Source organism: Malaclemys terrapin, chromosome 3, assembly GCF_027887155.1.
Source record: "Malaclemys terrapin pileata isolate rMalTer1 chromosome 3, rMalTer1.hap1, whole genome shotgun sequence".
Classification (NCBI taxonomy): domain Eukaryota; kingdom Metazoa; phylum Chordata; order Testudines; family Emydidae; genus Malaclemys; species Malaclemys terrapin.
The window spans coordinates 90608062-90632192 of NC_071507.1; the positions used below are offsets into that span (position 1 = coordinate 90608062).

The 24131-nt window shown below is 42.2% G+C and overlaps 1 protein-coding gene across 2 annotated transcripts in view; it reads left to right on the plus strand.

The window, feature by feature from the left end:
* Window positions 1–6615: 6615 nt before the first annotated feature.
* Window positions 6616–24131, plus strand: part of EZR (ezrin) — a 56158-nt gene continuing 38642 nt past the window's right edge. Inside the window, exons 1-2 of one of the 2 annotated variants that reach the window (XM_054021470.1) lie at window positions 6616–6722; window positions 7568–7663. In XM_054021470.1, the coding sequence (XP_053877445.1) occupies window positions 7652–7663 (12 nt within the window). In that variant the 5' untranslated portion in view covers window positions 6616–6722; window positions 7568–7651. Of the gene's footprint in view, window positions 6723–6969; window positions 7143–7567; window positions 7664–24131 lie in introns of those variants that run through there. The other variant, XM_054021471.1, reaches the window with a different exon arrangement.

Genomic DNA, 24131 nt, shown 5'->3' on the forward strand with positions numbered 1-24131 from the left:
TTTTGTGCCATGAGTCAGAGCTAATTACTTCACAGCACCTCAGACTAGGTGTGTCATTGGGAGGCACTGAAAACTCCATTTGCTTTAGATTAACTCCATGCCTAACAGCATCAGGTGAGCAGTAATCAGCACAGTACCATTTTCTTCCAGTGAGGCCTCACAGAATACATTTGGTTTGGTGGCCTCCTTGTTTCTGAATTGCCGCTTTGAAGGTACCAGTGGCTGATTAGATAAGGCAGTTATGTGTATGCAGAACTGTATGCAGCCCAAATAATGTAACATGTTAAGTTTGCTCTCATTGTTTATCAGTGTAGTTTCAAACTAATTGAGGATTTATTTGTGGATGTGTAAAGTGCGCTGTTCAGAATGAAACATGAATAGCTCTTTATCTCAGAGGAACTGGACAAGCCTATGTCCAACAGAAGTTTGGTTCCAGGTAGGTTCTACAAAATACCAGGGACCAAATGCAGACCTGGTGTAAAAGGGCACAGCTCTACTATGTTCAGAGGCATTGCTCCGCTTATACAATGCCTGAATTTGGCCCAATTTCTTTAGCAGTGGCCATCCACTTTCAACACACTTGCATTATCATAGAGCAAACAGAGGATCTCCCTAGGTGTGTCCCTGTACTTCAATCTCCATCTTAACATCTTACTCATGATTAAGGTTAAGATTTTGTCACAGTTATTTTTAGGAAAAGTCATGAACAGGTCCCAGGCAATTAAAAAAAAATTAATTGGTGCCTGTGACCTGTCTGTGACTTTTATTAAAAATAACTGGAGGGAATGACAGCTGATAACTGGTGGCAGGGCGGGGGGGGGGGAGGGGGGGAATGACAACTAGAGCCCAAGCCCCATTGCCATGGCCACAGCTGCAGCCTCAGGATGTGAGGGCTGCAGCCACTGACAGCTGAAGCAGTCATGGAGGACCAGTAAAGTCAGGGAATCTGTGACCTCCATGACTAAATCATATCCTTAATCATCACTCTGTTTTTACAGACAGAGAAACTGAGCTGCAGAGATGTTAAATGACTTTCCCAAGGTCACACAGGCCCCAATCCTGCAAAGTGATCAGTGTGGGCAGACCTGTATATCCACAGAGTCCTACTGAGCAGGAGTGGGACCTCAACAAAGCCCAGTTTCATGTTCTGACTCTTGGTTCCCTGAGCTGCACTCCCAAGCCTCTATTGACTGGACAATATGGCTTTTCCTGTCATTATGGTTACCTTTGTGGAATGAGTAGGTGGCAGGTAGTGATTGGACCTGAAAAGATTCAGAGGTTTAGGTTTGGATATTTAACCAACACATTCAAATGCTGACTTTTCCTGGAATTTCTACAAATACCTATTTCTATTGTGTCCAGACATGCCACACAAAGAGTGGCTGAGTTTGGCATTTCTTCTCCTGAGCACAGCCAGAAACCAGAGTTTCACACTAAGGGTACATGAAAATAGAAACTATTGGAAAGAATAAAATGCTTTTGAAGCTCAAAAAATGTTCACTTAGAATTTTGTGTGAAAGTTTCAGGTATTGGGTTTTTAAAATATGCCATATGTGGAATGTTTGTTCCTAGCTTCTGCCAGAGTCTACCCAAAATGGGGCCTAATTCCGGTCTGGGCCACACTCAATGCAACCCCACTGAACAGGACATACATCCAGGCAGAAATTTGTCCAGGGAATGTCACTTTACATGCTTGATTCTTAGACACATGTGGAAATTGTTCTTGTGATTCCTGAACATTTTGTGAAACCAGAGAGTGGAGATTCCACAAAAGATACTGAAACAATGTCTGTCCAGCACCCACCCACAGATGATTTAAAACCAAGGCCCTATCTGGTTTCCATGGACATTTGGCCCCATGACCCTTTTCATAAAAGCCAGTTTTCATGGCGTAACTAAACTGTTTCCTCTCCTCCATTGCTGTATGCCAATTGGGGCCACTCTCAGCTCCTCTGGCAATGTCTGCATTCCAGTGGCAATGCATGTGTGTATTGTAAAGTGTTTGGGGATCCTTCATCAAGAGCAAGAAAGGCATATAAATGTGAAATACTGTTAACCTCTTGTTTCACTCCATGTACTTCACCCTCTTATGTCGTTTATCACCTTCCTTTTCAATTCTTGAATTGGTGATGATTCCTTTTCTTTGGTGTAGGGACCATTGCCTGGTGGAGGCTTGGTGATGGATTGGTGGTGAGGGAGGCACCCCTTTATGCCCATGCCCTGTACCATTGTGCTGTCTTTTTTTTCTGTCAAGATTCACCTATACTTTTCTGTCCAAATGGAAAACAGGACACTCCACGTGAAGCTGACCTGAGGGGGACCCCCCCACACACACACACACTGATGGCAGCAGCGGCTGGACTGTGGGGGCTCTTCTGTCTTGTAGCTCAGTTGAGTGCCATCACAGGAATAAATGAAAGAAGTACGGGCCTACAGGCTGTTGGCTGCAGCTCTATACACTGTTCTTAGGGAGGGGATACTGTGCAAGCTGGGATGGAAGCACAGGCACTTTCAAGGAACTGCCTGCTGCTTTATCCACAAAAGCATATTTGCATATGAGAAGAGGGGGGAGGGGCAGATGCACAGTATCACTGACCCTTCATATTGAAAAAATCAAAAGACAGACCTCCAATCTCATAGATTGCTGTAAAAAATCATGAGATATAAAAAAATAGAGGGGTTATTTTTATTTTGCCTTCTGGTTTCTGAGCCTTTGGGATGCACTTGGGTCATGTGTTCAAGTTTTTCTCTGTACGCATGAGACCTAGCAACATTGAATAAAAATAAAAGAGGAGATTATCAGGTCATAGAGTTTAAGGTCAGAAGGGACCACCAGATCAGGTAGTCTGACCTCCTGTATAACACAGACCACCACCACCCACGCACTAAGCCCGACAACCAAAATTAGACCCAGTTATTGCGGCCAAACCAAGAATTACATATAATTATGTCTCCAGCAGCTGGGGCTTTAAGAAAAGCAGCAAAGATTAAGAGAGAACATAAGAACGGCCATACTGGGTCAGACCAAAGGTCCATCTAGCCCAGCATCCTGTCTTCCAACAGTGGTCAATGCCAGGTGCTTCAGAGGGAATGAACAGAACAGGTAATCAAGTGATCCATCCCCCCTTGCCTAATAAAATTGTGAGAGATGGAAACATTGCATCCAGGGTTATGGAGCTTTCTCCTCTGCCCCTTGGACTAGTCGAACCTCAGGATGGAAGGAGCAGACTATTAGTGAATAAACTGTTGCAATATATCCAGGGGTCTAGTGCTGCCAAAGCAGTCTGGAATGTCATTCCGGCACCTGAATACAGAGGAGCGCCAGCAATTCACCAGGTGCACAGGGTCACAGCATGACTCAGGTTTGGCCTGGCTGCTCCTCCATGATGAGGGGAAGTGTCCTGGGACAAACCTGAGAGGCGCTGCAGCCCCGTGTGCCAGGTCACAACGCCATTCATTACTCAAATTTGGTGCACGCTATGTGAGTGTGGCAGACAATGGGAGCAAGTGGTGGCTGGGATTGGGAGGAGCCACCCTAGCCAGGCACAGGAGTGGAGCACTGAGCCAGGGAGGTGCTGGTGAAAGGCCAGGAAGGTTGTTGGCCGTGAGTTCTTGTTGGACTACAGAAGGAGTGTTGGGAAGCTGTGGGGTGGGGGCAAGTGGGGGATGTTGGGGGCTGCAGTGAGCAGGATGTACATCAGGGCTACTGGGATGCCTGGGGGCTGTCAGAGTAAGTGGAGTCTAGTGGAGACCCATTGCCAACTTGGTCTGATCAGCCAGTTAAATTGGGTTTATGAAATGTCCAAAGAGCAGCTGGAGCATACAAGTGAATCTTGCCCTTATTTTAAATTTGCAGAGAATATTAATGTTGTAAAACCAGTATTTTACATGTCCCACCAGTGGTCTTTTTGATTAACTATATGTGTTCTTTAGATGGGCCTTGCTACTTAAAGTCTGGCACATAAATACTAAGTTACAGGTGATTTATGTTGATGTGATACATGTATTTATTACTAATGTGTGAAGTTTCATAACTGCTGCTGCACAGACTGTCAATTAGATAAAAAGTAGTGGTATAGGGTTAGTTAGTATAAAAGTTAGTATAGGTGCTCTATCTTATGATGATGTCACACACAAGATAGATTTTGGACTGGAGACTCTCAGGTGTGACAGAATTACCAACTTAATATCACTTCTGCAGGGCTCATGCACTGTAAAATTTAGCAGTACATCACTGACTATATCACACAAACACACACACAAATGAGCTAGCCAAAGAAATAAAAAGTATCAGAAAGTTTTCTTAAGGTGCGAAAAACATCTTGTTTCACATTAGTCAAAAACAGCCCCATCCATGAAAATTTGCAAACTACCAAAAAGACAACCACAAAATCCTCCTCTCTGTGCTGAGAATAAGCATGAAAATTTTCAGCACAAAAGGCGATTGGACATTTAACATAGTGAATGCCAGTGAAAATGAGGTAGGATCAGAGTCTAAAATAGGGAAAGAACAAGTCAAAAATTACATAGACAAGTTAGAGGTCTTCAAATCACCAGGGCCTGATGAAATACATCCTAGAATACTCAAGGAGCTGACTGAAGATATCTGAGCCATTAGCAATTATCTTTGAAAAGTTATGGAAGACAGGAGACATTCCAGAAGACTGGAAAAGGGCAAATATAGTGCCCATCTATAAAATTGAAATAAGGACAACCTGGGGAATTACAGACCAGCCAGCTTAACTTCTGTACCCGGAAAGATAATGGAGCAAATAATTAAGAAATCAATTTGCAAACACCTAGCAGATAATGAGGTGATAAGTAACAGTCAGCATGGATTTGTCAAGAACAAATCGTGTCAAACCAACCTGATAGCTTTCTTTGACAGGGTAACAAGCCTTGTGGATGGGGGGAAGCGGTAGATGTAGTATCTTGATTTTAGTAAGGCTTTTGATACTGTCTCACATGACCTTCTCATAAACAAACTAGGGAAATGCAACCTAGATGGAGCTACTATAAGGTGGGTGCAATACTGGTTAGAAAATCATTCCCAGAGAGGTTATCAGTGTTTCACAGTCATGCTAGAAGGCATAATGAGTGGGGCCCCACAGGGATTGGTTCTGTGTCCGGTTCTGTTCAATATCTTCATCAATGATTTAGATAATGGCAGAGAGTACACTTATAAAGTTTGCAGATGATACCAAGCTGGGAGGGGTTGCAGGTGCTTTGGAGGATAGGATTAAAATTCAAAATGATCTGGACAAACTGGAAAAATGATCTGGATGAAATTCAATAAGGATAAATGTAAAATACTCCACTTAGGAAGGAACAATCAGTTGCTCACATACAAAATGGGATATGACTGCCTAGGAAGGAGTACTGCGGAAAGGGATCTGGAGGTCAGAGTGGATCACAAGCTAAATATGAGTCAACAGTGTAACACTGTAGCAAAAAAAGCAAACATCATTCTGGTATGTATTACCTGGAGTATTGTAAGCAAGACATGAGAAGTAATTCTTCCTCTCTACTCTGTGCTGATTAGGCCTCAACTGGAGTATTGTGTCCAGTTCTGGGCACCACATTTCAGGAAAGATGTGGACAAATTGGAGAAAGTCCAGAGAAGAGCAACAAAAATGATTAAAGGTCTAGAAAACATGATCTATGAGGGAAGATTGAAAAAATTGGGTTTCTTCAGTCCGGAAAAGAGAAGACTGAGAGGGGACATGGTAACAGTTTTCAAGTACATAAAAGGTTGTTACAAGGAGGAGGGAGCAAAATTGTTCTTCTTAACCTCTGAAGATAGGACAAGAAGCAATGGGCTTAAATTGCAGCAAGGCCAGTTTAGGTTGGACATTAGGAAAAACTTCCTAACTGGACTAAATTGCCTCTGAACATTATGGAATCTCCATCACTAGGGATTTTTAAGAGCAGGTTGGACAAACACCTGTCAGGGATGGTCTTCTAGATAAGACTTAGTCCTGCCTTGAGTGCAGGGGACTGGACTAGATGACCTCTCAAGGTCCCTTCCAGTTCTAGGATAAGGAAGAAAATGGAGAAAATTATGAGCACATGCCAAAGTGCTAGTTGCAATGAAAGTACTTCCTCAAATTATATGTGGGGAGTACAATGCAGGGGGGGAAGGGGCTAGGGGGGAGAAGAATTTTTGTCCAAACCCCAACAGCGCTAAAACCAAACAAACCCAAGTCTGGGTAAGTTCCCCAGGTACGTGTGTTATTTGTTACTGGAAGCTCCTTCCTCTTGTTTGCTTCTCTCCCTAAACCCGGAGCTAATGCTCGTTCATCGCTACACCCTAAAATGCCCCGCGGTAATTTCCCACCCTCAGTCCTGGGAGAAGAGCGCCACGCTGACTGGCCGGGAGGGACGCCGAGAGTGCTGCAGGTGGGAGCAGCCCTGCCGGAGGGGTTGCAATGCGTGCGCAGGGAGGCAGCCCCGCATTAAGCCCGCTCGTGGACGCTCTGAGCCGGACTCAAGCTGTCCACACGGGAGAGGACTCTGCGCGCGCGCCGCTCTCAGCCCCTCTTGGGGTCCCACAGAGGCAGGTGGCGAGAGGGAGGCTGGGGCGCAGCCCCGGGGAGGAGGCGGGCCCCCGCTCGGCCATATTGCAGTGGGAGCGGCGGGGCGGGGCCAGAGGCGCGCACAGGGACCCGAGCGCACCCCACGGCCGCCTGCTAGTGTGCCCAGTCGCCGCAGAGGACAGCCGGGTAAGTCCCCTTCCCAGCCGGAGTCCGAGTAGCCACTCAGCTTCCCCCCTCGCCTGTGTTCGGCCGCGGGAGGACGGGGCGGCGCTGCTAACAGGTGTTGCGGGGATTAGCGCGCCGGGAACTCCCTCCTCCTGCCGCCGCCGTCTTCCCGCTTCTCTAGGGCGCGGGGCTCCCGGGGCCAGGTGCTGCGCGCAGCGCGACAGAGGGGGAGCAGGCAAGCGAGCCCCGCCGGCCTGCTCTGGGTGTCTGCAGACTAGAGTCCGCCTTCGGCTTGACCCCAAGAGCTGTTGGGCTCCTCTCTTTCCCTGGTGGTTGTTTAAGGGCAAAGGGAGCCAGGTGCTGCCCTGACCCCTCCGGGGTTCTCTGGGCAGGACCCTTTAGCGGCTCCTCGGAAGGACTCTAAAGTACCTGCTTTGCAAGGTAGGATCTTAATTGTATGGAATGCTTCCGACAGCAGCCCGGGCGGGCTGTATTGCAAACCGAGCGCTGATAATAGTTTCCAGTTTCTGTCCCCTCCTCCTTCTTTCCCAGGTTATTAAGTTTATGCCGCGCAGGAGTCAGGAAAGGTGTTGAAATTGTATTTAGTCTTATGGGTGTGTCTGGCCAAATGACCTTCTCTGGTTGTAGCTGGGTATTTTTCCCCCACTGGGCGAGGTCACTTGTGAGTGGTGCGGTTTTTTTTTTTTTTTTTTTAAACCAGTGGAGTGCCTTGGTAATTGTTGGTCATGTATGAATCATCCTTGCTACTCCCCCTGATTACTTAAGAATCAAAGCAGAGGTTTTAAAGTTCTTTACTTTGTCCCCTTCTCAGTAAACTAGAACTCTTTCTACTCTCCTATTATCAGATCTCTTGGAAAAAGAACAAACACCTTCAAGTCTCTGCATGAGCATTTGTTTCTGGAACAACAGAACCACCGCAAGAGCTGAAAATGCCCAAACCAGTGAGTGATATATTTCATGTTTTGTATCTTGTGGTATTCAATGTACATTTTATGTTTTACTTTAGATTAGTAACTTATCTTTTTTAGGTGACTGTTTCCTTCTAACACTTTTCACAAAGCGATCACTCTATATCTGGTCTCAGTCCTCATCTGCAAAGGAAATCTGCACAACCCCTTCAAAAGATGAGCCTGGGAGCTTAAATTATAACTATTAGACACTAAAAAGAACGGACTGAACAGAGACAGTGGTTTATAACAATCTATAACCTTCTCTCTTCCCCCCCCCCCTTTTTCCTGCCAGCTGTCTTCCCCCTACCTCCATTCCCCCTATGACTGGAGGGGTGTTAATGGGCCCGTTCATCTTGAAATATCTATTAACTATTTATGCTGAACAATCTGTTCCACCTTATATTTAGCTGTAACACCCTGAGTATATTTCGCAGACCTGAAGAAGAGTTCTGTTGCTCAGAAGCTTGGGTGTCTCACTGACAGAAGTTGGTCCAAGAAAATCTATTACCTCGCCTGCCTTGTTTCTCTATTTCCTTCTATTTTGAGAAGGATTATAGAAATTAGGACCTTGTAATTTTGAGATATCTATGCCAATTTCAAATCTTTTTGATAGGGCATAGCAGCATGAAGAAGTCATATAACCACATAACTGTGTGCATATCATGCGGGAGGCGCTAGGTGGGGTTAGGGTGCAGGGGGCCAGACTGGCCCAGGGAGTTAGCAGGGGCCCTGGTGCCGGCAGCAGGGATCAGGCCGGGGCTGGCACTCACCGAGCAGCAGGAGGGACCCCAGCCCCGCCCTGCTCTGGCTCCCGGTATTGTTTGGGGGAGGGGACAGAAGCCGGAAGGGGGCGGAGCAGGGGCAGGAAGAGGCGAGGTGGGGTCGGGGGTTAGGGGAAGGGATGGAGTGGGGCCTGGGGCGGAGGAGGGATGTTGTCCCAGGCCCTGCATCCCTCTAGGGATGGCCCATGCAGATAACCATCCAATTTAAAAATCAAATGTTGTTGAGGGGGGGAGACAGGATGTATTCAAGTGAGTGACACAATTTGTAATTCTAACAGAATCATGAATCCGAAGTCCTATCCTCCAATTCTTAATTTAAACTTGTATTGATTTATTTAGACTTTTTAATTTAAAACTTTTAAAACTAGTATTTAAAATATTACTGTACCATAATCCAACTACACAAAACTCTACTCCCCGAGGGCAAGTAACTGTTTTGGTGGGCAAAAATATAATGAACAAAATTAATTTATGGTTAACATGGGTGAGCAGACTTTGCACCTGAATTGGTAAATCTCTGTAATTTTGCAAGGTTGCCTTAAAGGTAGACATGTGTGTCCCTTTATAAAAGAGCTAATTTATAGCCTGTGGACTGACAAGTGTCTGAGGCTAGGTTTACTTTGTAGTGACTTAAATGTTTTGGAGTTTTTTAAAATTCATTTACTATTCAAAAGTAATCATTCCAAAAGAGGAGAAATAGAATCATTTCTATGCTTTATGAAGGTGTGTGTGTGTGTGTGTGTGTGTGTCACAGAGTCAGACAGAACCAAAGAATTTACTGGTTCCAGCAGAATTTATAGCTGAAAAGGGGTTTAGTAATGGACTTTGATTGGAGATGGAAGGCAGAGGTCAACAGATTGGTAAAAATTATATTTTGTTCTCTGTAAAGATATTGAAACTAATATGCATACTTAAAATTAATTGAATTAGTCACTTAATGAATAGGTCACTTCTAGGACAAGAATGCCAAGGGCCTTGCTTTTTCAAAGGTGCCGAGCATTTAAACTTGTGGGAACTGCAGATGCTCGGGACCTGAAAATCAGGCCTCCATTGTGTCAGGACAATTATAACTTGATTTTTAGACTAGAAAGAGAGCATAAGAAGTTATTTAAATCAAATGCATTTTGTATTATGTTCTAAAAACCTTCATATGTTGGTAGAAAAATACTAACCCTTGAGTAACTTAAAAGGGAGGTATTTTATTATGCTCCCAAATGTAACTTTTAGAGTTAGCAGTTAAAACAAGATAGTTGCAACTTCGTTATCTTCTAGGATAGGTACTGTGTGTGTCTATAACAGGAAGAGTCCTGTGGCCTTTTATCTCTGTTTCTGTCTAGTCAACACTAATATACGTGTTCTTCTGTAACAGCTCACAGGAAGCACTATATAGGATTTTATTAAGAGGCCTGATTTTAGATTTTCATCCAAATATAGGCAGAAATAGCTTGATTTTTTTTTTTTTTTCTGTGCAAGCTTAGTCGCTTTTTTTAATGCTGTTGCCAACATTGCTACAAATATCTTGGAAAACCTGTTGCTAGTTGGGGACATACCAAATATAACAATTACTCAAAAGACTAGAGGCCTGATCAAAAGCTCATTAAGTTCAATGGACTTATGATCAGGCTTTTGCTGTGTACTATGGTTCGCTGTCAGGGGAAACCTTAAAGTTGCTAACCATAAAGGACAAAGTTAGTGCATTACTTTCACTGTATATCTTCCATAGAGGCCTGTCATCAATTTATTTTAAAATGCAGTGGGAGCTGTAGCAAGTCAGAGCTCTGTGGCTTTTGGTTTTATTTATTTATTTATTTTAAGTTATAGTTCTGCTTTGGAAAAAGGGTAAACAGATTTATCTTCCAGTGACTAGCAATTGATGTTCCACCCATCATAATGAAGTTTTGTTTAATTATGTTGCCAATGACAATTGTACTACAGTCTAAGGTTAACGTGTATATGGACTGCAGAATGTTTTTCTGAGTGACGATTCAATGTTCAGTTAAAAATAGTACAGTCTCTCTCCTTTCTTTATGTAAGAATATGTCTTTCTATTACTGAGAGGCAGTAGTATCCATATGAAGATCTTTTATAAACTTTGCCCCCCCTAGGAAAAAAAACTTGTTGCATTATGAACAATTTACATTCTGAACATATTGCATTATGAACACTTTACCCAGTTTGTAATCTGCTTAACAGGAATGTGCATGTGCACACAAATATATCCGTGGAGAGTTTTATTAAGTGTATCCATTTGTCTTCCTCCCTTCTCCATGCTGTTTCTCCAGTTTGCGTCTTGGTAATGACATTTTTTTAGTTAATATGGAAATATCGTAGTGTCAGTGGAAAGTGTAACATGCTGCAGAGACTATCCTATAACCTTCATAGACTATCAAAGTGGCATTGGAAAACAAACTTTATGAAACCATCCAGTTGGAATAATCTGAACTCATGGGGCTCTGATTAATGTATGCTGAAAGGTACTGTAGGCTGAAGAAAAGTTCTTTCATCTAATCAACAAAAGCTGCTTACAACCATGTTCTTAATTCTACCTGAACTGAGCATGACACTGGAGCAATACCTGACAGAGGTTGATATTGTTCCTCTCCTTTTGCTGGCTACTAAGTGAACAGTGAAGAGCCAAAATGTTGACGGGTTCGGGTGAGAGCAGTTGGGGAAGGGCAGCCAGCACCTCCTTTGGTTGGTTTCTGAGCCATGTGACCTATTGGCTAGGATTTACAACAGGCATGACTCTGTGGCAGCACCTACTGATATAGCATAAACCCAGTCTTTATAATCAGTACTTAATCTGCTGTTCAGTAGACCTAACTCGTATGTTTACTGGAAAAGGATAGAAGAAGAATCATACTGGGATTACCTTAATAGAACTCATTGCTCAGTCTGCCAATTTTAAATTAGGGATGATTAGTTTGGACTTCCCAGCCCTGCCCCTTGTTCTTTACTATCATTAAATAGGATCTTTATCAGTTTATAGGGCATTGTGGGATAGAAATTAAAGCTGTCACTTCAGAGCTGGAACTGCATTGTGAGAGATCAGAAAAGGCTAATGCCCTCTGACCAGAAGATTTAGTGACTCCTAAAGGGGAGTTAGACAGAATCTAACTTAGTATGTTGTTTTGTGTTAACAGTAGGTAAGGTGTTGACTCCTTTACAGTGATGTGGTGATCTGGTACAAACAAATATGATTTATCTATTCATATTTCATACCATCATTGATCGGAGGCTTTGAGATGACAGATTGCTCTTATTTTTCATAATAGTCACTTTTTAAATTGATTAAAAAGCTCTAATTCAGTAATTTAAACACTTTTTAAAAAAAAAAGTCCTTAAAAACACAACCAACGAAACAAACTTACATAGTTTAGAACAGTGGTTCTCTATCTATTTATTTTATTTTATTCTATTTTATTTTTTTCACGGACCACTTGAAAATTGCTGAGGGTCTCGGCGGACCACTTAATGATCTTTCCAGATGTTGTTCTTTGTACCGTGGGCTAACTGTTGTAAAGCACTTTGGATAAAAGCGCAATATTAAAAAAAAGGCTTATTAACATTTTTTGGTTCTACAACTAAAAGCACACAACTCAGATTTTAATATCAGTTGTCTTACCTTTCTAATGCAATGGATGTGCCCTCTCTCCCTCGCCACGGCAGCCCCCGAGCTGGGGATGGGAAGGGCAGGGGGGTCTCTCCCTGGCAACTGCAGCCCTGGAGCTGGGGAAAGTCACCTCTTTCTCTGACCGCCGTAGTCCTGCATGTCCCAAATTCCCCCCACCCCTGCTTCTCACCCCACTGCTCCCTCCCACCTACCCCCTATTCCCCGCAAGGCCACCACCTCACCGTACATGTGCGTCTTCTCCAGGGTGCAGGCACCTAATTAATGGAGCCATGCAGGCAAAGCTCCAGTAATTAGGTGGGTGGCCCTTCATTCTCTCGTGTGCGGCCACCCAGGTGCGCACCTTAGAGGGAACTATCCGGGGACCACCTGAACGGAGCTCGCGGACCACTGTTTGAGAACCTCTGGTCTAGAGAGCATTACCTTTTTTGTGCCACTTGTCATTTTATACAAAGAGATTCATTGCTTAAAATCAGGACACTGGCAATACTACTGCTCTAGTGGCTTGTATTTTTTAATAGCTTTTTTTCCCTTACCACTATCCCAACACTTTCAGCTACATTTGAGGGAATTTCTATTGAATCTTGTGATGCATGTTTTATCTTACAGAAACTGCTATAATATGAATTCAAAACTGCTATCAACTGTACTATATGACAGCTCCAAAATAATACCAAATCAATTAAACTAAAATTGTGGACTTTTCAATAATCATGTAATATGTACAAAGTGTAACTGTTCTGAAGGTAGACGCACTTTTAAATAAGCTATTTAGTGCACAACTTTAAGTCCCCAATTCATGTGTGTTTGGAGGCTGGGATGGAAGCCATTTGGGATGGTAGCAATTATCAATCAATTGCTAGCAAACCAAATACTGTACAAGTTCCTTTAGACAATGGTTCCCTAGATTATACATACTAAATTATTTGAGCAAGTATAAGTAGATACCATCCTGCTCTGAAGGGATTTACCTAGACTCTCTGCTTGAGATTTGTTTATCTTAAAAACAAAACAAAATAGTAGAAGAAGTTGCTAGGGAAGGGTTTGCAGAAGTGTAGTTTGGTGAAACTCTTCTCAGTAAATAGAGGGAGGGGAAGCCACAAATGTAAGGGGCAGCAGAAGAAAGCGTGTAGGTGGCAATAGGGAGAGAGTGTAGTTGTTGGCAGGAAGTGAGTTGTGTTGGGCTTGGAACATGAGAAGCTTGAATTGGAAGGTGAGAGGAAGCCAGTGAAGGGCACTGTGAGATTGATATGGACACAGTGGCAAAAGAGGAGGTATTTGACTTTTCTAATGCGGTCATTCTTTTGTACAGATGCCGAAGTGTTCTTTTAGGCTCTACAACCGAAGCTCTGTATACAAACATCAGTCGCTTTTATTTGCTGTATTGAGTTTTTTTAGTGACTCGTCTCTACTTTTTTTTCCCCCCAGCATATATTTTGGATTTTTTAGTAAATTCTTTTTCTGATCGGAGTTGAGCAAGTCCTGTGTAATGAATGACTGACTTAACAAACCTAATCTTGTCTTCCGCTGGTGGAAGGTCTGTGTGCTCATTGCAACTTTCTCAGACTTATTTGGTCTTGGTTCCTATTTTATGTGGGGCCTTTACCTCTGGATGCTTCCCTCCCTGCCCCCAAACTGTGTGGGGCAGTGACTTGTCATATAATTCTCCGGGTATGTTTCCTGATTTAGTCAAGTGCAAACAAGTTTTGTGAATACTGGAAATTAGATTTCATATTTAGCTTCTATAGATTTGTCAGATTGGCGCTCTCTACATTTATGCCACTAAAATTTAGTCTCTCTTACTTTCCTGAAAAGCAACCCCTAAAAAGGGGTGAGTATGGCCAGAAGAATTCATTTTTAAACACCTGAGAAAATAGTCTTGATAAACTTTTCCCCTTCCATACCTCCATCCCAAAACCCACCCAGCTCTATTCCTCATTATGTACCTTTAACTGTGGAGGACAATGGACTCATGCCTTTATGAAACATGAAGGCAATTTTTTATCTCCGTCAATTCTTGGGATCAGATTGGCGTAACTGGACTTGAGTCCAAAACTAACGAAACTCTTGTATATGTTGAGGTTCACAAGCTGCTCGCAACAATGTCTATTGCACTTAATTTCCCACCCCTAAACCAGTCTTGAACAGGATTTTTACTATCCTGTTCAAGATTGGTTTAGCTATCAAAACAATCTAATGTTTAAAAGTACTCATGAGTAATATAAGTATATTTGTACCTCTACCTGTCCTTGCTGCTTGTCTCCTCACCTCCCCCCTTATCTCCTCACCTTGCTCCTTAAGCGTTGTGTGTCCCACCTGTCTCCAGAGAGGCGGCACATGCAGGAGCAACAGGGAAGAAAGGGAGGGGCTGATGCTTCCCCCGACACTGCCCAGGAAACTGCCGTGGCCGTATTTGGGAAATGGTAATTTAACGTCTTGTCTTATTAGAAACTTAAAAAAAAAACAAAAAAAAACGGTGGAGGGTGCTACTTTTTAGTAAAGAAAAAAGCTCAGCGCTTCCATTTGGACATACTACACAACAACATACTACACAACAAAAAACCTGATACTTTTAAAAGTAGGTCAGATTCTGAGACTAAAATTACTTGATGACCTTTACACATTTGCACGTGTGTGTAATTAGTACTCTTATTTAGTGCTTTTGTCCCAGGATCTCAATGTACTTCACATGATATTGGGTCTTACATCAACCCTGAAACAGATAAGCATTGTGTGTGTGTGTGGGGGGGGGGGGGGGGGGGTTGTTTTTGTTTTTTTGCCATGAAAATTTGAGACATTGGACCTTAAACTTGTTACTCATCTCAGACTGAATATTTGTTGTTCAAAGTGTTAGATTGGTACAAATGTAGTGTGGGAGGGGTTGCAGGAAGCTTGTGTTTGGGAGTGGAGGAGAAATGTTTCTCTGAGAAGTAGGTTTTTCTTTAAAGGGCAGTTGTTTGAAGCTGCTCAGAGGTCAACATTGGAAGTCCCAGGGAGAGGGCTTAGTGGGCAGTATGCATGTGAGACTGTTGATGCAGGATCAATTAAAATTATCACATAGATATCATAGCCATATCTGTGTATGCATGTAATCTAACACTTTGCAGCCAAAGGTTCCCAAACACTTGAGCTATTTACATAAAGCTCCACTGAAATTCAGCCACCTCTGGGATAGAGGGCAGCAGCTGTATAGTCACATGGTTTTGTTGCATGTCAGTGGAATAGGGTAGGATGTTTTGGCCAAGGACACCAGTGCAAACCTGCATTCTTTTTTAAAAACTGGCTGATATTTTCTAATATCCATATAGACCAGAGAGGACTCTGTTTTGAGTTTCTATCCCAGACACTGTCCCATTAAACTGAAATAGTGCCCATTTATTTAACTTGGGCTGAAGAGCCAAGTTGGCCTTAATATAGCTGGCTGAAGAACAGGAACGAGTCTTTACGCCTCCCCTCCCCCCCCAAAAAAAGTCTTTTTCGCTCCAAAAAACTTTGATGTTTGACCAGCTCGATTTGTTGGGATTATAATTCTAGAATTTCCAGACCAGAGGTCTCCGTTTTTATGCACCTTGAAGTTACTTACAACGGTGGAAACTAAGTGTAAAACAGTGTCCTACAATATCTTGGGCAAACCCTATGGAATTAAGTTAAACCTTACTGAATGATGTTTAATAGCTTTGGGGCCCATTGTATTGAAAATGCATATGTTTGTGTACTATTGTGGGCTTGTATGGAACTTCGCTAGGAGGAAGAAGGATTAATTTTATCTCTGGGAGATGATGTGAACTTCAAAAGATTACATTGACCAATATAGCGCAGACAATTGATCTTTTGGGACAATATCTGTGAAGTGGAATTGCTAGGAAGTACTGGGCAAGAGGGGATTGCAACCCCCCACCTACAATCTAAGACTATGAAACTTCACTCAGGGGAGACCTTTTGTCTGGTGATCACCTGTTACAGGAGGACAGTTCGAAGACCCAATCTGGATTCTCCATGGATCAACAGACAAAAAAGATTTTTGGATAAATAGCCTGGTTTTAAACCGGCCCAGTAAATGGACAGGACCCCGAGTCCTTAGGGAAGCATTGGAAGGACTGACACCAACCAGAGCCCTTGTGTAGATGGATGGGAGTGATCTCTGGTAATCTTATTGACGTGTGTGTAGGTTCCTTTGTTGTTTTTTAATGTTTTCTCTGTAGACCTTTTACCTTAATAAAATATGCTTGCTTAGAAAGAACTGTGTAGTAACTTCTAACTAGCAATGACCTTGTTTCATGTCTGAGAAGAGTAATGAAAAAGGTCTGTTTAGGCAGACTCTCTTTTGCTGGGAATAACACAGTGAAGGCAGGGAACTGTTCAGCCTGGAAATATCCTGGTCAGGAGAGAGAGAGAGAGAGAGAGGGGTGGGTGTCCACCTAAGAGCAATGGCTAGGAATCTAGAAGCCTGAAAGTGGGTGCCCTTGCTGGATCACTGAGGGGGGGATACAGATGTCCTTGCCCTGAACTGTGACAATGACCATTCTGACTTGTTAGCATTTTACACTCACTTTGCCGAGGCATAAATAATTACATGCGGGTAGGGTAATAGAGAATTGGGGCCCTGGACTAGCCACCCTAGAACCACAAATTCTCCTGTAAAGGAGGCTGTATTCTAGGCAACACTTTGCATTGCCATATTTCCATTTCTCTCACCCTCTCGTTTCTTTATGTAAGAAAATAACATTGTCAGTAATTGTGCTATCTCTCTTAAAAAAAAAAAAATGCTTTAGGGCCAATAAAAAGTTTAGGGAACCAAATCCTGCCTACCTGCCACTTATTGAATAAAGTAAAACCTCACTAATTTGCACTGATAAGTGTTCTGCCTGTGACCGACTAACATTTGAAAGTTTTTAAAAAAAAATATTCTGTTTAATTCACAGAGCCCTAGTAAACATATTATATAGCTTGTAACAGTGTTTCTTTTATAGTCGTCTCTTGCCACCCTTCTATAGAACGGTAGCTAAAATTCATGGATCATGTTGCTTTGAATCCTTTCACTGTCAAAAGAGCTTCCTTTATATTTCTATAGTAAAGGGGAAGTATGCCTCAGCTGGAGAATGACAAATTCCTTGACCCTCATTCTTTAAAGTACTATTTAGCTGAGATTCCCCAAATTTACATAATTAGCCTGGTGTAGATTTCGGATTGTGACTCCTAAATCTGTTTCTAGGATAGTGCCGGTACAGGAACTCTTACTTAAATTATAAATGTAAGTAGGTAGGTACTACTGTGTACTAACATGACATTTAAGAAGGCATGAGTTACTGTATTAAAACTGATAGCTTTCTTGTTAGAAAAATTGCCCTTGAAGCATAGTAAATTAGACATAGTAAACATATGGGACAATCTGAAGCTACATGATATACTTCTTTAAAAAATTGAACTTCCTAAGGCTATTGAGCTGCTGTATTTACTTTCAGCATGTTTCTCCCACCTTGCCCTGAAAGGCACAAAAGGTCTGTGACAAAGTCCAGCCTGTCCAATTTGAATTTTTATCCACTGTCTAAATATTGGTAATTGGTGTTCTAAATCTGCTTTGTAAACACTGAAAAATAACTTTAATTGTACTGCATGTTGTGAGAGAGGAGGGTGGGGGGGAAAGAGGGGAGATTTGGGTGAAATATGACCTAATGCTCACATTTGCTTGTAATGGGAGAAGAAACATTTAGCAGAAACTAATATCTGAGACGGAATGTTCAGTGTTAACAAGCAGATGTTGCATCATAGAAATGACTATCTTGTATAGAGGTAGGTATCTCTTAGCAATCTGATAGTGTCATTTATTTTAGAGACCTAGATGAGTCCCATCTGGCAAGGACAAGTTCATAGCATGCTGTATGACTAAGAAGTATTTCCATATTCTGTAACGTTAGTGCCAGTCTAGCCATGTTACTTACCATGTTATCTGTCTAGGTATGTGTGTTGCAGTTGTTCTCTTCTTCCCCTCTCTCCACCAAAACTGCCAGCAAGCACTTAAAGCTTTAAGCCAATCTGAACTTGATATTTGTTACCTGGGGCAGTTGGAGGCTGGCACTTTCAGAGGAAATTGAACTTGGATCCTTGTATAGGAAAGGGGAGGATAGGCAGACAAAGGTGAAAGTAGTGCTGGCTGTTTCCTGGCTCACAGGTACACAGAAGACTGATTTCCTCCAGAGCAGTGCCATAGAACTTCAGGGGAGGGACAATATGGTCACAGAGGACAGTATAACCTTTAAAATCTACATTAAAGTCCAAGCATTATAAATTAGTCGACTTTTCTTTTGTACTATACTGGCACAGAACACTTCAAAAGATGCGTATGACATTCTCTGTCAAATGTCTTCCTTGATCTTTCTACTGAATCCAAAAAACTTAAAATATCAAGACAGACTGACTACTTCAGTGAGCAACAACATTGAAATAAAAGATGATCAAGGAAGGAGTGACTGGAAACAATGGTAGTTTCCAGAAACATCTTCTCCTACTCCTATCTCAATAGACTTTTTCAAGAGGAGTTTTTTATTCTATAGGCAATGTTGGGTTACATATTAACTATTTTAAGGGGATAATGCCTAATTTTGTGCTTATTGCTTACAACACAACTGTTTCAAAAGACTGGGTTAAAATTCCATTCTGAAATTTTTCAGCGGGTATGCGTGCTCACACGCTAAATCAAACAGCTTATGCTACTAAAAACATCAGACTTGCTGCCTTTTATGTATTTTGAAGAACTTTGGTTCAGAAATAAAGTAATGTTTCAAAGGAGCACACATAGCACATGACTTCATTCCATTACTGAAATGAAAATACAAGCCTAATGGAAAACTGAGTAGAAAAGAACGCTTTTCTCTTTGGCCACAAAATCAAGAATTAAAACAAATAGATCATGGATTAGCCCTGACTAGTTCTTGACTTTTTTTAATTTTTTTTTAAAAAAAGCTTAAATCTTCCTTAAACATTATAGTTCAAATTGATAGTTGTGTGAGCCTTTGCTGAAGAATTCAAATACAAACCATAGATTTAAAATCTGGTTTAAAAAAATCCCTTGCCTCCTCAACTGCTTCAGCTTTCATACTCTAATCTTGTGATGGTTCTTATTTTCCAGACATTGGTGTCCTCTGCAGTAGAGAAGACCTTTATCCTATGTACCATCCCCTCTTTCCCCCAAATCGTCTTCAGAATAAACCTTTCAGGCCCCATTTATGCACTATGTAAAGAAGTAAAAAAGGTCACAAACTCAAATATTTTTCCTCTTCTTGTGGGTGACCTATTTAAAAAAGAGAGATGGAGAGAGGGAAGATGTCTTGAGTTTAATGGCCCTTAATGAGGGATTAGTAAAACCAACAAACTGGCCCTGCAAGGTGTAAAAGTTACAAGGAGTCTGGAACCCATTCTTGAAACACACAACAGAAATACCCAGTGATGAGTGTAGTAGACAGTAGCATAAAAGCTGTTTTAACACTAAGCTGCATTTTATGCTTTATAGCATTTTATTTCAAAATCTGCTGCGACTTTAAGAGGTCTTCTAGATTGCTAAGGACCTAATCCTACAAAGAGAACATGTGGCTTGAAATCAGTGTGGAGTTCCATTTACTTCATTGGGGTCCTGTGCAACTACAGGCATCTGCCTCTACTGTTTTCTCTGTAGCTTCTGAACATTTGGCCTTATCTAAACACAAGTTGTACCAATTTCAGTCTATTTAGAGACTGGCGTAGTCAAATCAGTGTAACCCCCCTGGTGTGGATGTTCTTGAATAATTTCAAATTAAAAATCTATTCAGAAGTGTCTGCACAATCAGGTTTGCACAGAATTTTAACTACCCAGTTTCTAAACCTAGTTAGTTGAATCAGTACGACTCTTGTGTGTACAGTGAGGCCTCTTTTCTTTAGTACAGGGGTGGGGAACCTTTTTTTGTATCGGGCCATTGACCCACAGAAAAAATCAATCATGGGTCACACACAGCCCTGGGGGTGGGGGGGTGGGTGTGTGTGTGCGCGCGTGAGCTCTGGGATGGGACTGGTGGTGGTGGGGGGGTTGGAGTGCAGGAGGGGGCTTGGGGCTGGGACAGTGGGTTGGGATGCAGGAGGAGATTCAGGGTGTGGGCGCCGGGTTTGGGAGGGGACTCAGGGCTGGGGCAGGGGGTTGGGGTGGAGATGCGGGGTCTGGGAGGTTAGATTGCAGGAAGGGGTTCTAACCTGGGGCAGGGGGTTAGGGGTGCGGGCTCCGGCTGGGAGGCGCTTACCTCAGGTGGCTCCCGGTTGGCAGCACAGTGGGGCTAAGGCAGGCTCCCTGCCTGCCCTGGCTCTGCGCTGCTCCCAGAAGCGGCCGCCATGTCCAGCTCCTAGGCAGAGGCGCCCCCACCCACAGGCACCGTCCCTGCAGCTCCCATTGGCCACGGTTCCTGGCCAATGGCAGCTGCAGAGCCAGGGGCGGGGGCAGCACGTGGAGCTTCCCCTAGGCGCAGGGCCTATCAAGGCTGCACAGACATGCTGGCTTCTTCAGAGAGCTGCGCGGAGCCGACGGGATTTTGAACGGCCTGGCAAGCCAAGCTTTCCCCCTGCAGTGGGGCAAGCCAGTGCTTGCGGCTCCAGCCCTGCAGAGGGGTGGACTGAAGCTCAGTGCTGCTGTCCTGCGGTGCGGAGACTTGCTGTGGACCGGATGAAATTAAGCAGTGGACCAAATGAGGCCTGCGGGCCATAGGGTTCCCCACCCCTGTTTAAGTAGGTCACTTTCTGTGTCACCAGTTTAGGAGTGGAAGAAGAAAACACTTAAAACTATGTTCATGAGCTCCCAGTCTTCTACAAGTCCTCTGATTATATTGTGAACTATATTGTGCTTTCTGTATCTTTGGGCCAGCAGGTGCACATCTTATTAGCCATTTTTCAGTCCATACTGGACATATTCTTCATACTGCTATTATCAAATGTTTAAAAATCATGGGTTGGACCCAAAAAATTGGCCTAACAATGCTGATTTTAAAAAAAATAAATCTGGGGTTTGCTTGCCTTCTGGTTTTAGAGCCTTTTTAGGGTTCATGTTTTTTTCAAGCTTTTTCTCTGCATCCATGAGGCCTAAAAATTACTTTTTTAAAATCAAAGCTGAGATTCTTCCATAATAACTTGTTTCCAAAAGCTGGGGCTATATTTAAAATATCAGCTCAAGACTTGTGATAAAAATGATTCTCACTTCTGTACTTTTGGTCCTGAACCAACCAACACTAATAATACGTGAATGTCAGTAGAGGGGAGTGCCCTTCCTGATATTTTGTAACATGAAAGCACTACTGCTAATAGCAGATATTTAGACCTGTTTACAGAAAGAGCTATTGGTAGTTGCTAAGGCTGAGGTGAGATTACCACCTGTAAAAACTTAGTGCAGATCTGAGAGGGGAATTTTACTATGTGGTTCTATGCCCAGATACTACTTATATCAAAGACCATAGGAATTATTTGTGTCTTGGGAGGGCAGAAATTGGACTTCTGTCATGTTGTGTCAGAGATGAGAATTTTGCTACTGAAAGAGCAGAAGTTTTCTTGTGTGTAATGCATAATGGGGAAATGTTTGCATGGCTTGCACACTCTCTCCATCTTATTGCAACCATAATATTTTTTAATGTAGCTTAAAACTCAAAAAGAATATGTTAAGGAAAGCAGTAATAAACCTCACTGTATAAGGAATAGTAAAGACTAGAATTTCTGACCATAAGGAAGATAGAGTTAACAGATGACTTGACTGAACTATTCAGAACTTTAGAGTAAAACCTAGACTGTCAATCGCGGTTAACTCACATGATTAACTCAAAAAAATCAATCGTGATTAATTGCACTGTTAAACAATAGAATACCAATTGAAATTTATTAAATATTTTTGGATGTTTTTCTACATTTTCAATATTGATTTCAATAACAACACAGAATACAAAGTTCACAGTGCTCACGTTATATTGTTTTTGATTACAAGTATATGCACTGTAAAAATGATAAAAGAAATAGTATTCAATTCACCTCATATAAGTACTGAAATGCAATCGCTTTATTGTGAAAGTGTAACTTATAAATGCAGATTTTTTTTTTGGTTACATAACTGCACTCAAAAACAAAACAGTGTAAAACTTTAGTGCCTACAAGTCCACTCAATCCTATTTCTCATTCAGCCAATTGCTAAGACAAATAAGTTTGTTTACATTGATGAGAGATACTGCTGCCTGCTTCTTATTTACAATGTCGCCTGAAAGTGAGAACTGGTGTTTGCATGGCACTTTTGTAGCTGGCTCTGCAAGGTATTTACGTGCCAGATGTGCTAAACAGTCGTATGTCCTTTCATGCTTTGGCCACTATTCCAGAGGACATGCTTCCATGCTGATGATGCTCATTTAAAAAAATAGTGTCAATTAAATTTGTGACTGTACTCCTTGGGGGGAGGATTGTATGTCTCCTGCTCTGTTTCACCCGCATTCTGCATATACACCTCTACCTTGATATAACACTGTCCTTGGGAGCCAAAAAATCTTACCGTGTTATAGGTGAAACCACATTATATCGAACTTGCTTTCATCCACTGGAGTGCCCAGCCTCTCTTCTTTTCTTCCCCCCCCCCACCCCGAAGCACTGCTTTACCGTGTTATATCTGAATTTGTGTTATATCGGGTCGCGTTATATCAGGGTAGAGGTATATTTCATATTCTAGCAATCTCGGATGATGACCCAGCATGTTTGTTTTAAGAACATTTTCACAGCAGATTTGACAAAATGCAAAGAAGATACCGATGTGAGATTTCTAAAAATAGCTACAGCAATTGACCCAAGGTTTAAGAATCTGAAGTGCCTTCCAAAATCTGAGAGGGACGAGGTGTGGAGCATGCTTTTAAAAGTCTTAAAAGAGCAACACTCAGATGCAGAAACTACAGAACCCAAACCACCAAAAAAGAAAATCAACCTTCTGCTGGTGACATCTGACTCAGATGATGAAAATGAACATGCGTCAGTCTGCACTGCTTTGGATCATTATCAAGCAGAACCCATCATCAGCATGAACGCAAGTATTCTGGAATGGTGGTTGAAGCATGAAGGTACATGAATCTTGAATGCATCTAAGTATCTTGCAACACTAACTACAACAGTGCCATGCGAATGCCTGTTCTCACAACAACAAGAAGCGGGTAGCATTGTGTATCTGAGTGATTGGTTGACAAAGAAGTCGGACTGAATGGACTTGTAGGCTCTAAAGTTTTACATTGTTTTATTTTTGAATGCAGGTTTTTTTGTACACAATTTTACATTTGTAAGTTCAACTTTCATGATAAAGAGATTGCATGACAGTACTTGTATGAGGTGAATTGAAACATTTGTTTTACAGTGCAAATATTTGTAATAAATGTAAAGTGAGCACTGTACACTTTGTATTCTGTGTTGTAATTGAAATTAATATATTTGAAAATGTAGTAAACATCCCAAAATATTTAAAATAATGGTATTCTATTGTTTAATAGAGTGATTAATCACAATTTTTTTTAATCACTTGACAGCCCTAGTAAAAACTGAGAAGTCCTTCCCATCATCTGACAAGGAGTTGCTCTGTATAATGTACTTATTGTGTTTTACTGGTGTTTAAATTATTGCCCTGTATCCTATGGACTTTACTGCTGAAGGAAAGAAATAAGTGTGTTGCCTAACTTTATGGTCTTTTAATTTACAAAATCACAGATGTTACTAATGTAAAGGATCTCGTGTATCTGGGTGTAAGATGACTTTTAGCGTGTGTTTTTTGTTTTTTGTTTTGTTTTTTTGTTTTGTTTTTTTCCTCCTCCCCTCTGGGTACAGCATACAACAATTGGCTGTACAGTGGTTAACCTGGCCCAGTTGTAAGGTGGGTGCCTTCTTGGAATTAACTGTGGCCAGAAATCATAGAATCATAGAATATCAGGGTTGGAAGGGACCTCAGGAGGTCATCTAGTCCAACCCCCTGCTCAAAGCAGGACCAATCCCCAGACAATTTTTTGCCCCAGATCCCTAAATGGCCCCCTCA